Source organism: Phyllosticta citriasiana (genome assembly GCF_038021145.1).
Source record: "Phyllosticta citriasiana strain CBS 120426 chromosome Unknown IWZ02scaffold_4, whole genome shotgun sequence".
Lineage (NCBI taxonomy): Eukaryota > Fungi > Ascomycota > Dothideomycetes > Botryosphaeriales > Phyllostictaceae > Phyllosticta > Phyllosticta citriasiana.
In genome coordinates this window covers 555,821-569,181 of record NW_027117281.1, presented here as the reverse complement: position 1 = coordinate 569,181, position 13,361 = coordinate 555,821, and the positions used below count along the sequence as shown (strand labels likewise).

General features: G+C 56.8%; 3 protein-coding genes across 3 annotated transcripts; 1 reads left to right on the top strand and 2 right to left on the bottom strand.

Moving 5' to 3' along the window:
- Positions 1 to 179: 179 nt before the first annotated feature.
- Positions 180 to 1,743, bottom strand: IWZ02DRAFT_488857 (uncharacterized protein; the record flags this gene model as incomplete). The annotated part of the gene is made up of 2 exons (XM_066769508.1): positions 180 to 1,146; positions 1,199 to 1,743. 2 exons carry the CDS (start codon positions 1,741 to 1,743, stop codon positions 180 to 182), a joined length of 1,512 nt encoding a protein of 503 aa, XP_066624411.1.
- Positions 1,744 to 4,179: 2,436 nt separating this feature from the next.
- On the top strand, positions 4,180 to 6,440 carry IWZ02DRAFT_515689 (uncharacterized protein; the record flags this gene model as incomplete). Its single annotated transcript, XM_066770657.1, has 3 exons — positions 4,180 to 4,276; positions 4,339 to 5,410; positions 5,472 to 6,440. The coding sequence occupies 3 exons, from the start codon at positions 4,180 to 4,182 to the stop codon at positions 6,010 to 6,012; spliced, it is 1,710 nt and encodes a 569-aa protein (XP_066624410.1). The 3' UTR covers positions 6,013 to 6,440.
- Positions 6,441 to 6,989: 549 nt separating this feature from the next.
- Positions 6,990 to 11,969, bottom strand: IWZ02DRAFT_488855 (uncharacterized protein; the record flags this gene model as incomplete). The annotated part of the gene is made up of 2 exons (XM_066769507.1): positions 6,990 to 7,036; positions 7,103 to 11,969. 2 exons carry the CDS (start codon positions 11,967 to 11,969, stop codon positions 6,990 to 6,992), a joined length of 4,914 nt encoding a protein of 1,637 aa, XP_066624409.1.
- Positions 11,970 to 13,361: the final 1,392 nt, after the last annotated feature.

The window sequence follows — 13,361 nt, the reverse complement described above, 5'->3', positions numbered from 1 at the left end:
TACGGTCGCTTGCAAAATGCACATTCAAACGGTCAACAAGCAAGATATTTGCATGATAGTTCTCTAACTGATTATTAAGCGTCATAACAGCGTCATTTGAGTCAAAAAAAATGTGCAGTCTCGATGAAGGAGCGACAGCAAACCTCCCCAACAATTCAAAGCAGCAAAATCTCCTCCGATCAAAGCAGAACGAAGAGACAGCCGATCCCCACCAACGCCGCTGCGGCAGGCTTCCCATGACTGCTGGCCGCTCCCGTAAAGGCTGGCGGTGCGGTAATTACCGGAGAGCTGGGCGTCTCGCTCGGCGGCACGGAACTGGAGGGTGTTCCAACCACTGACGACAGGGTGCTGCTCGCTGGCGCAGTGGGCGTCAAAGTCACGGAGATCTGGCCGCTACGGTTGCCCTCACCTTCAGAGACTGGAGGTGGAGTGTTGGGAACCGAGGGCATCGTTGGCGGGGGATAAGTGGGTGGTGCAGTGGGAGTCGATGGCACGGAGAATTGGCCGCTACGGTTACCCTCAGTTTCAGAGACTGGAGGAGGCTTGGGGCTTTCGGGCGGCGCGGGATGCGAAGGCTTTGGAACGATTGGTATCGTTTCGTGCGGGGGAGGTGCCGGGTAGGAAGGCTCAGGGACTTTGGTGGTCTCTGGAGGCGGCACGTACGTGTAAGACGGCGATGTCGTTGTGCAGGTCGTAGTCTCAGCTGGAGGCGGTGGTACATGGGTCGTCTCCTCAGGCGGCGGCACATATGCAGGCGGCGGCGGCACTTTCGTGGTCTCAGGTGGAGGGACAGGTGTCAAAGGCGGAGGGACTATGATAGTCTCTGGCGGAGGAACATGCGTCTCAGGTGGTGGAACTTTGGTAGTGTCCGGCGGAGGGACATGCGTGTAAGGTGGCGGCACAACGGTCGTCTCTGGCGGAGGAACGTGAGTCTCTGGAGGAGGGACCTTCGTTGTCTTTCCGGGAGGATGAGGATGTGTAATAATGGTGCTGATAGTCGAAGTCGTGCTGGTAGTGACAGGGCAGGTTGTCGTGTAAGTGGTGATGGTCTCCGTCGTCGTGCTGCCACCAGAGCACTTTTTGCATGGAACGGTTCTGGTCTTGGTCTCGGTTGTGGTCGTCACAGTCGACGATGTGATGGGACAGCTGACTCACATTAGTAGAAGTACTTGGACTAATCACTGATGTATTGACTCACATGGTAGTGTACGTCGTTGTTAATTCAGTGTAAGTACTAGTCTTGTTCGACGGATAAGGCGGGACTGTGTGGCTCTTTGGGGGCGGACTGGAACTCTCAGGGGGAGGAGTATGGGACTTCGGAGGAGGGGTATGACTCTTTGGTGGTGGAGAATAGGACTTTGAGGGAGACGTGTGGCTCTTTGGTGGAGGCACATAGGTCGTGTTCTGGCTTGGAGACGTAGTTGGAGGAGGCACATAAGTGGGCTTGGTCTGAGTAGTGGTCGGAGGCGGCACATAGGTCGGTGTCTTGCTGCAGCCTCCTTTGCAAGAAGTGACAGTGATGGTGGAAGTGGTCAAAGAGGTCCAAGTCGTCGATCCCTTCCATGAAGTGATGGGACAGATGGTTGTAGTGACGAATGTCACCCAAGGGGGCTCAGAATCAGACTTGGTGGGCAGAGGCCAACTTTTGCCTGGAGTATGACCATCCCAACCACCCCAGCCTGGCCCTCCCGCAAAGACGAGCGTGGAGCCGAAGAGCGCGGTCGAAACGAGTGAGAGACGCATCTTGCTTACCCCTGGAAATAACCTCGAGGTCTTGCTTGCGAGGTCAGGGGAATGTCGTCAGTGTAGTAAATGATTTGAAACAACGAGAGAACGACCGCTTTGAGATTGGCGTAGAGTTCGACCACAAATCTTGGGGGCAGGTGAAGTGCTTGGAAACTTCGGGGGGGGCACCTGTTCTATATCCCAAGCAACCCTCTCGGCTGGCACGCCTGCATATTAGCACTTCATCGCGGTTATTACCAAGTGGGGCTGCAACTCGATAAGCCTGATTCGCGTGGAACGATGCCGATGTGCAAAGAGAAGAGGTTTGCCGTCATTCTGTCAAAGGTGCTCGTGTGAATGGAAGGATCAGCAGGAAGTGCGCCTCTTGCATTGACGATAGGGCAAGAGACCGAGGTGCTAATGCAAGCCACACAGAATAATCACCATTCAGTGTGGACTATGATCCAGGGCACAATACCTTGTTTTGACGGAGCAGTCTCTTAGGGAGCCGTACAAGTTGGTGGTTGATGGTGGTAAGTGCCGATGCAATGAGTACAGCCAAAAGGAAATCGATCATTGATTCTCTTTGCATGTGGCACGAGCCATTCAAACATCCATGGTGTGCAGAATGCATTTTCGCTGCCGTGTTGCCAAACAACAAGGTGGTCGAGGGCCAAATGACGTGGGCGTACTGACCACTACCTTAGGTAGGGTGGCTCATATTATTGAATCCATCAACACCACGACGTGGGATGATCCGTATCCTGCCGTCTGGCTGGCAGAGAGCGTTATGTCTGAAGAATCTGTCAGCCTGCTCGTTTGTCGACAACGCCGCCTCTGCTGAGAATAGCAACATCCAACCGTCGCTGCCCTGGACAGCCCCGACTTCGCAGCCTCGACGGGCGCCACCAAAGGACCTGAGAGGTCAGCTTCATCACGATCCGTTGACTTGCAGAACGGGATGCGGCGGTGTAACCCTGCGAGGCAAAAGCTGCCAACGACCAATGCAGACCATCTCGAGATGGTTGTGGTCGCGGTCGTGGCAGGGCGAAAGTCGGGGTGCAGCAGGCAACCTAGCCTTTGCACCCGACTCCACCTCAGACTCTTCTCCCGCCACCACCTCACACGGTCCGTCCGCCCGCTCTGCGCGACATGGCTGAACAAGCTCAACCTCCGTCTCGGTACCTGACAAGACGTGATCCCGGTTCGCATCAGACCACGAGAGATACGTGTCGACCCCACGTACTCAGCATCCCACGGCTGACTCTGCTCGTCGCCTCGCGCACTCCCTGCTCGATCCGGATTAATACGAACCCAAGACACCGAACATGCATAGCATCATCCGAGGCCATTGGGTCGTGGCTAATCCCCACGGCGAGACGATCTTCATTGCGGGGCTCGTGTCGTGCTCTCGCTTGCTGTGTCGAGAGAGAACTACAACACGAGCCTTTACCAAAGAGCTTGTGCCGCTCCACGCGCTACATCCGTGGTCGTCAGACCGGGAGGTCACGTTGCCGTACAACCAGTCGTCAGGCCACAGTTTGGTCCCGATTGATTCACATTATATTGCTTTCCCACGGTATCTTATCATATCGTGGAGCTTGTGCAGAAAGCCAGCAACGTCATCGTGAATGTGATTGACTGCGTCCAGAGAAAGCTCCACCGACTCCTGCTGGCGATGTCGTTGGACGCCGAGGCTGATTGTTTAGCCTTCCCTATACATTTTCCCCTACACACAAAGCTTGGATCTTGGAATGTTCAAACCAGCATCTGCCTCCCCAACTTGGCGCCTCGAGAAGCTTACTGTGGAAGACCAGTGCTGACTCTTCAGAGGAACGGACGAGGCTGTTTTTAATTTCCGCCTTTTGGCATTTCTCAATGCGTGTCAAGCTAGCAAATCGGACTGGAAACACACACAGGCAACGGGAAATGACAAGACTCTCAGCTCGATAGTAGAAGGTGAGTAAGACTGGTCTTCGAGCATGCGAGTGCCTCATTGATCGACTGTTACGCCAACGGCTCGAGGTGCCTCAAGAATTCGTCAAGAAAATCCAAGCGCCTTATCCAAAGCTCAGACCCTCTATGTCGCCATGGAAAAGGGGTACGAGTCATTCAAACGGCCTCGACGTGCGCACAACGTGCTCTTTTACGACTCTCGAAAGCTCTTCCGAAGCTCCGCAGAACAAAGAACCGGCCCCTTCTGTCTCGCGTAGTCCCGTGATCTACATTTGGCTTCTAATTTCAGCGACCAAAATGCGTCTTTGCGCATTTCTTCGGATTGGCGGTCGTCGATGAGCACTTCTCTCCGTCCCCCTACGACTGTTTAGGCAAGAAGACCGCATGAAGAACTTGGTAGATCTACTGTTCAATGATTATAGCTCCTGTCTTTCGTACAAATGCCCGTGTACTTTGCTCCTTTACTCTCTTTTCCAAAAAGATTGACTTTTGCAAAATATGGCTACCATCTTTGAGCAAACGGCCGAGGGCACCATATACAAGTGTCCCGATTCGTGGCCTCTGCCAGATCTCGACGTGCTCACATTGCTGTTTGGTACTTCAAGCTGCTGAAACAAACATTTAGATTGATTCGGTGAATTTTCTTCTGACAACAAGCAGACTCAGAACTCGGCTTCGCAAAAGAATACACGCCCGTATCCATCTCCTGCGCCAACCCGAATCATTTTATTACCAAATCCGAAGCGCGGGACTGCACAAAACGCACCGCTCATACTCTCCGCCACAAGTATGGCATCGGCGAATCAGGACCAGGCAAAGATGTCGTCTGCAGCGTCACCACTGGTCACCATCTTCTATCGATAGCATTCTACGGCATCATTGCTGCCGGTGGTGTCTATTCCGCAGCAAGTCCAGCAGGGTCGCCGGCCGATGTGGCCAAGCAGATGCGTGATGGCGACGCCAAACTGCTTATTTGCAACGACGACACGAGACCACTTGCCCTCGCCGCTGCACAAGAGGTCGGACTGCCAGAGGACCGCGTGCTCGTGATTCCCACAAGCGGCGACTGGGAGCTGCGGAGCGCAAAAGACAAGCAAAACGTCGTGGGTCTCAAGAAGATGGACTGGCAGCGCATCACCGATCCGACCGAGCTCGAAGACACAACCATCGTCCTCATCTACTCGAGCGGCACGACGGGCAGCCCGAAAGGCGTCAAGATCTCGCACAGGAACATCGTCGCAGAGGCCGTGACGTCTCTGGACCCCTGGAAGGCCTACAACAAGAAACATCGACCGAATTTCGAGTACCGCACCATCGCGCATCTCCCGCCATCGCACATCTCAGCCATCCAAGGGTACCTCGTCAACCCCATGTACCTCGGCGGCACGGCCTTTTGGATGGCCAAGTTCGACTTTGGCCTCTTCCTCGAGTACTGCAAAAAGTACCGCATCACGTCGTTCTTCACGGCGCCGCCCATTTGGCTGGGCATCGCACGGCACCCGCTGGTGACGGACCAGTTTGCGAGCCTGGAGCACGCCGTCAGCGGCGGCGCGCCCATGAGCAAGGAGCTCCAGATGGCCGCCAGCCGCAAGCTGGGCCGCGGCAACAAGACGCTGATTTCGCAGACGTGGGGTCTGACGGAGACGACGGGCGCCATCACCCTGTTGCCGTACGGCGAGACGGACGAGACGGGCAGTGTCAGCTGTTTGACGCCTGGCCACGAGGCGAGGTGAGTCCTTCCATCCATCCACCCACCCAAACCTCCCACCACTAACAACAACCGCGCCCAGAATCGTCGACGACACAGGCGCCGACGCGCCACCCGGTTCCGCAGGCGAGATGTGGGTGCGCGGCCCCGTCGTCACGAAAGGCTACCACAACAACGACGGCGCCGACGCCGAAGCCTTCGTGCAGCCCGGCGGATGGTTCCGCAGCGGCGACGTCATGGCATTTCGCGACGGCAAATTCTACATGGTCGACCGCAAGAAAGAACTCATCAAGTACCGCACCCACACGATCCCGCCGGCCGAGCTCGAATCGCTGCTCCTCTCGCACCCGGTCGTTGCCGACGCCGCCGTCATTGGCGTCCCGCTGCTTGATGACGACGCGGGCGAGGCGGCGGGTCAGGTGCCGCGCGCGTATGTTGTCGCGAAGGCGCCGGAGGTGTGGGGCGATGAGACGGCGAGGGAGATTGAGGCGTTTGTTGCGGAGAGGGTCGCGGAGTATAAGAGGCTGAGGGGTGGCGTTGTGTTTGTGGAGAAGATTCCGCGGGCGCCGAGTGGCAAGATTTTGAGGAGGGAGTTGAGGGCTTTGGCGGCGAGGGAACGTTGAGGGGGATTGATTGATTGATTGATTGATTGGAGAGGCGCGTTGTCGCCTTGCGATGGGTGATGTTTGTTAAGTGCGTCAGAAAAAGAAGGGCCCAGATTGTCAAGAGGATCAAAGTGTTCAAATCAGATTTAACTACCACTGCATCACATCGTCTGCAGTCGCTCGTTCCCTCCAGCTGCCGAAAATGCCATCATCCATCATCCACAGTCAAACCACTGACGCGACCAGCTGTCTCCAATCACCAACCACCAGCCCGTTCGTCCGTCCGTCCGAAACGAGCGAGCACCCACCCACCCATGCACGAAGCCTCCTCTACGCACACTACCCCGCTACGGCCTTCGTCCGTCAGCAGCAAACACACATCCTATGTATCCAACGCATGCCTCCATCAACGTCGTCGTCCATCATGACATCGTGAGCTTGTATACGCATCAAGGGGAGAAAAAATCAGGAAGTAAGAGGGAGAGAGAGAGGCGGGAAAAGAGGAAAAGAGGAGAAAACATGGCAGAGAAATAGAGAAAGGGAAATTGGCGAGGAAACAATAGGGAGCAAGGGGAAGAGGGAAAGGGGGTTTGGGCTGGAGAAGTGGTTAGGAGAGAAAAGTAGGAGAGTCATTAGCATTTAGTAGTGGTATAAGTAGTATGCGTAGAGTAGTGTGGAAGGGGGCTTGGTGGTGTAAATAGCAAGTCGTCCGCCCCTTCTTCCCTTTCTGCGACCCAACTGTGACTGGAGAGGGAAAACGGCACAGCTCAACTTTGGCGAGCTAACAAGGAGACGCCAGAGAAGGGGCAGGGGAAAGGTGGAAGAACGAAGAGATGCCGTTGTGACGAGTGTTGACGAGCGAGTAAGACGGCGAGCAAGCAAGCTACGGCGGCTTCAAGGGGTGTGGGTGGGGTATCATTCGTGAAAAACGGGCCAGTCTTCTCTTTCTGACACTAAACAGCAAGGCAGCGACGACAGCCACGTATCATCGTAGCTCAAAACGTGTCACGCTCAAAGCTCTCGAGCGAGGAGCGGTACGAGACTGCGGGAATATATACATTAGCTTACCAAGTCCGTCATTCATGTTCAGTGTTTGAACAAAACTTACTAGGACTCAAACTCTGCTGGCTCAGGTGGTCACCGACCGGCTTCCTACAAATCACTGTCTCAGAGTGATCGAGCGGGCGGGGGCTTCTTGAACCCATTGGGCGAGGTCCGTTCAGAGCCTTGCGGCCAGAGCCGCTGCGAGATGCCGGCTGCGGACTGGACGGTGTCATGGAGCGGCGCTCCGTCTCCAGGCTGTAGCGCACCTCCTCAATGGGAGCGAGGGGCGCCAGGTACTGGCCGTTGCCGAGGGGGCTGCTGTGCATGGGTTTGGCGCCAAATGGCAGGCTGGCACGCAGGTTCTGCTGCTCTTGAGGGACCAGAGGACCGTCGTCCCTTTGTCGGCTGTTGTTGACTTGCTCGGACGCCGAGTGATTCGAGTAGCCGCCGTCGGAAAGAGGCGACATGTGTCCGGTGTTGCTGCTCAGACGGTTGCGGTTGAGAGCCAGGCTTGGTGCGGAGCCCCACTGGTCAAAATCTGGGGACTGGGGGTCGTCGAAGTTTACGGCCTGAGACTCGAGGTAGGTTTGGTGGCGATGCGTCGGGCCCGGACGCGGCTGTGGGTGCTCCAGGTTCAACGAGTTGCGGTGGGCGTGGTACTTGGGATTCTCCAACTCGTGCTCTGGGATCAAGGGCGACGGTGATCGACCCTGCTCGTAAGCAAACCCACGCTGTAAGGATGTCTGCGAGGGCAGGCGGTCGTCTGAATTGACTGCATACTCGTCGTAGTGGGTGAGGTTAACATTGGAGCCAGACCGCGAGGCATCTGAGTACGGTTTGTTCTTCTTGCTTCGCCCACTCTCCTTGTCTGTCGAAGTCGTCGTTCTCGACCAGCGCGAAATCTTCAGGGGGCCAAAAAGCGACGACGAGCCAGTCGACCGGTGCTTCGACTTGGTTTTAGGCGTGTCCGGACTTTGAGTAGTGGGGAAGCTTTCCTGCAGCTGCGGGGAGGTCACCTGCGGAATTGACGTGCTGCGCTTCGCCTCTTGGGTTGGAGTGAGCAGGCGCTCACTGTCATAGCCTTGTAAGTCAGGCTGGTTTTCTTCTAGTTCCTCATCACCCTCGAGCACCGTACTAACGCGGTGTTCTGAGCCCCGACGACCATCGTATCCAGAATGCCGACCGAGTTGTCGGGAGGACGACGGATTGGAGAAGCTGCCAGACTGGTTCGGCGTCGAAGAAGTGTTGGCACGTCCTTCGGGCTCGTAGCCGGGGTCATTGGCTCGGAGGTTCTCGTACGAGGTGATGCTCTGGCCTCGGCTGTCTTGCGACTTGGGAGGCTGAGCAAAGGTCGTCGACTCCTTGAGCCCTTCCACGTCGTCGAGCAGCTGCATGAGCATCTCCTCAATCTTGCCCAAATCATTAGAATTCTTCATGCTCAAGCCTCGCAGGGCGCGCTTGAAGATGTTCTTGCGCTTGTACTGCATGTCATCCATGTCGTCACCCGAGTTCCGGCCCACGCTACGAGCGGGAGGTTGTCCATTCAGGATGCGCTGCACAGTCATATCAGCGTCCCTGTCAGTGTTGCTCATGATCATCCGGTCTTGCTCCGCGATGAACTTCTTCATCTCCTCAAAAGAATTGCGCATCTCAGCGGCGCTGCGCACAAGAGTGACAAGAATCTCGGTGTCACGGGCATTTCTTTGGGCGTCACGGACGGTGAGATGGTCCATGAGTGCCACAATGTCCTTGGACTGAATGCAATCCAGTCCCTTGCCGGTGGCGCTGTCGTAAATAGGGGAAGACATGCCATGGGAGTTGCCACTGAAGTTGCGTGCATGGCCACTCTTGCCTCCCGAGACAAACGGGTCGTCATCGAGGCCACCAGTAAAGTCTGGCATGCCGCCGTCGAACGACTGAGACCTGTCCCGGCGGGGCTCGGGTGTGTAGCCAGGCTGGGCGGCCGAGATGTACCCTTCGTCCTTCCAATGACCAGGGCTGGTCGGGGTCATGTGACGGCGGTGATAACTTTCATCCTCTTCAGGATACCGCCCTCGATGCTCATCATAGTCGTCCTCGACAGTAGGCTGATACTCGTGGTCTTCCGCAGCAGGACTACCATGGTCGTCTCTCAAAAGGTTGGCGGCCGCAACACCAGCAATGGCGGCCGCGCCACCAAGAGCAGCAGCCTCGCCAACGCGCTGGCCCTTGGTCGACATGGGAGGGGTGGGCTCATAAGGCCAGCGGTCAGGGGTACGGGCCGGGCCCTGAATTTCCGAGGGGTTTGTCGTCACGTCCGAGCCGTCGTCCAGACCATGGCCAATCTCGGGCATCGGCTCGCCGAGCGGCATGGCATTGGCCGTCATTTCAATTTCGTGCTCTGAACGCAGCGAACTATCTTCGCTTTGCTGAGGGGAGAGCTCGCGCGCGTGCGCTTGGGCCAGGTTCCTCGCACGGTCACGAAGGGCACCCCAACGCTCTCCACTGTGATTGTCCTGCTGGCCGATGAAGACATTTTCATCTGCGGGAAACCGGCGCTGCTCTGACGAGTCCCCAGAGTTTCCTGATTCGACGTGGGAATTGTGCAACGAAGATCGCACGCTGACGGTCGATGGGTCTACAAGCGAGGCGACGGCGGATTCGACGGCTGCCGGGGTGTGGACGTAACCGGCCTTTTCGCCCACTACTTGGATGTTTTGCTCAACAGATTCCCGGCTGGTATCAGTGTAGGTTGTCTGGCGACGGTCATCGAGCGGGCCATTAGAGCTCTTCAGGCTGTCATCAGTGTAGCCCGTCAAGCGCTTCTCGTCTATCTCAGCACGTAGCGCATCATTCTCCTCGTGTTCATGCTCGAAGAACTCGTCCACATCCTCACGCCTCGGGGTGTCAAAAGACTTCGACTTGCTTTCAAAGGTACCTCGAGGACGTTTGCGCGAGCGCGCCGCGTTTGTGCTGGGCGAGTTTGACGCCGAGTCGAGCGAAAGCTCGGACAATTTTTGACTCACGTCGTGACCGGAAACGGCACTCATCGGTCGAGATCGTGGAGTCTGGTCGCCCTGGTCGTCTTCATACCTTTGGCTGCTTCTGTAAAGGTCGCGGGTGGGAGTAAGCGATTCGTCTCGCTCCTTGCCCTTGCCGTGGTGAGAGGCCATGGCCGCAGCGGTAAGAGCAGTAGCCTGAGCATTTGGCGGAAGGCCATGTTGACCCTTTGACGTTTCAAATGCTTGGTCAATGAGAGAGCCAAAACTGCTCGTGTCCTTGCGCAAGTCCGCGGGCGATCGCGTTGGACTACGAGGTCCAGGCGATACAACTGGGCGCGGCGTTCCGCGAGAAACTTCCTTGACCGGCGTGGCGCCTCTCGATGAAACAGAATGAGGTCCTTCGGTGTTTTCAGACAAGAGCGATGCACGGGTGACCTCGGAAGGCTGGAATTCGCTGGCCATGGGCAAAGGTGGCACATCTTCTTTGACCGACTCTCCCTCATTGTCAATGCTTTCGGACATGCTCGTAGCATGGCTTCCTCGTCGACTATGCCTCTTCTTTCTTTCCTTCTTGTCAATACTGGTGTGGGAGTCGTGATGTCTCAACGCAGCGGCAGTGAGACCGGCCGCTGCGCCACCAACTAGAGCGGCATCCCTGACACGGTGCCTTTCTCTACTCTTTTTGCGATGAGATCTGTCGTCGGCAGTGACGGTGTCCTCGGAATGTCGGTCATAGCTCCTTTCAGATCCTGAACGGCTCGATCGCCGAGTTTTCTTGCCCTTGACAGAGGCTACGTCCGTGGAAAGAAGGGTGCTCCTTTCATCGCCGGACACAACATTAACTGTTGGCGTAGTGGTGGACTTTGAGACGCGCCTCTCGCTGGTGGTGGATGAGGAAACAGGTCGATTGGCACGATTCTGATTCTCTTTAAGCGCATTAATTTCGGGCAAGATGAGCCGCTTGATGGCGTCTTCGACCGTGGCAAGGAGCTTGGGATTGTTGATGGACGAAGTGGTCGAAACACCCGAACGGACAGAGTGCGTATCTGCCGATCTGCGGCTCAGCTCCGACGCGAGGAGGCTAGACTCGGTAGTCCCGCTGATGAGGGCCTCTTCACGTCGAGAGCGCGACGCTCTGCGCCGGGATTTTTCTTCTTTTGACTTTTCACTGCTCGCGCTCTTTTCCCGCCTATGCTTGCTCTTGCTGCTCGACTCGGGCTGGTCCTTGAGTTTTTCCATGATTTTCTGGGTCATGATGCGCTCCCTACTCAAGCTACGGCTCCTCCGACGCTCGGGAGCTTTGAGGTGTTGACTCGCTGCCAGACCAGCGGCAGCGGCAGTAATGGCCGGGGCGTCCAACAAGCTGTCCGGAGGCATTGAGGAAATATCGGACGGCGCGGGGACATAGCGGCCCTGGGATAGATCGGAGCGCGACAAGTCACTGACATTGTTCATGACCTCGACCTCGACCGGGGGTCTTCCACTGACGTTGGACTCGGAGGAGTATGAAAGTTCGCTTGCATCGGTAGTTTTGCCTTCCGAAGGCTTGGCCCCCGAAGGCAGCAGCACTCTTCGGGTGTATGCAGGCTTTCGCTCCTTGTCGGTGTGGGTGATGTCAACATGGTCGGTGTCTTTGGACTTGCGATGCTTGGACGAGGGCGTGACTCTGACGCGAACGCTTGGTCGAGAGTGGACTTTGTCACCGCTCTTTCCAGCCTCGAAGTACTCTATCAAGAGCGACGTCTGGGACTGGTGACGATGGTGGAGGCCTTTTTCCTTGGGTTTGGTCGCAATCGTCACTGGGGTACCGTCATCCGGAATGGAGTAGTGGGAGCGGTCGGTGCGGCGGGAGATGTCCGTGGCCAGGTCGTCGGCGCGACTGCTATCCTCCAATGCGGAGCTCTCGGTGGGCGCGGGCAGCGGCGGCGGTCTCTGCGTATCGACACCCATTTTCGAAGATGAGCACAGTCGAGGAGGGAGCGGTTGGGCGAGGGTCAAAACATGAACAGCAGCAGGCCTGGGGCAAGAGCAGAATTGGGGTCAGTGGGCGAAGCAGGTGAGGGTCCGGCGGTGGTTTCGATTTGGATCCCGGAGGTTTCAACAGGACGGACGGGGGACCGCAGTCTGGGTTCTGGAGCCAGCCGAAGACCTGGTCGGTTCAATTGGGCGGACAGCGCAGCGTCCTGGCAATGGAGTCGCAAAGTGAGCGAGTGACTGTTTGGGTGGAAGGGCGTTTGGACAGCTGAAGGCTTCGGGGAGGGCGTGTGTCACTTCAGCTGGAGTCGTGACACGGTGACGAAGTGCGACATGCGGCGCGAGTCGGTCGCAAGGTGAGGAGAGAGCAAAGAGACGGGGAAGACGCTGGCAAGGCGGAGTCGTCGTCGCAGTTGCAGGCTAGTCGGGGTGGGCGGCAGACTGCTGGAGGGTGCGGCTTAGGAGTGTGGCGGCCTGACTTTTTTTTTTTTTTTTTTCCTACTTCTGTGCTCGACTCTTTTTCCTTCTCCGTGGCGGCAAGGATAAAGGTAGAGCAGAAGACAGGTGTTCCTTGACGCGAGTTTGGAGGAAGAGGTTGGAGAGAGGCTGGGAGGATGATCACCAGCAGCAACGCGACGACTGGAGCAACCAACGGTGGATGGGTGGTCTCCCGTACGCTCGGACCGGGCAGAGGCCTCGTTGCGCGAATCCCACAGTGGACCCCCACCTGGCACCTCACAATCACAGCCTCACACCCTCACACCCTCACCTCTGCTGCACGGCCAGCACACACACACACACACACACACACACACACACACACACAGGCTCAGCGGCACCCGCGCCAAATCCATCAAATGCATATGCGCCGTTGCGGTGGCTTTTCTGCCGCTCTGGAGCCCGCTACAGCCCATTGGTGTTTCTGCGCCTGTCAGTCTGCAACGTATATTCGCCGCCGCTATTCTGTCCTGTCCAGTTCCGTCCTCCTACCGCTTTCGCATTGCATTGCATCGCATCGCATCGCATCGCGTAGCATCGCCTCGCATCCGCCCGCCGCCGCCGCCGGAGCTTTTCCACTTTCTCTCACTCGATGTGTAACCAAAATATCTCATACGGATGTGTATATCTCCTCGCAGTCACGCCCAACATGCTCGACTCTGAAATCCCATCTTCGTCTAAACCTTGGCGTGCCAAAGTCGTGGCGCATCCACTTGTAAGTCTTCGCGGCTTCCTTGGCGGTCCTCACCTTCTTCCCCTACTCACCATGTGCCTTACCTAGTTCCCAGCACTAATCCTTGCACCACCGCATCAACCAACTTCTCCATTCACAAAGTTACCTACCTGACATCACTGCATGCCAGTGTCGAT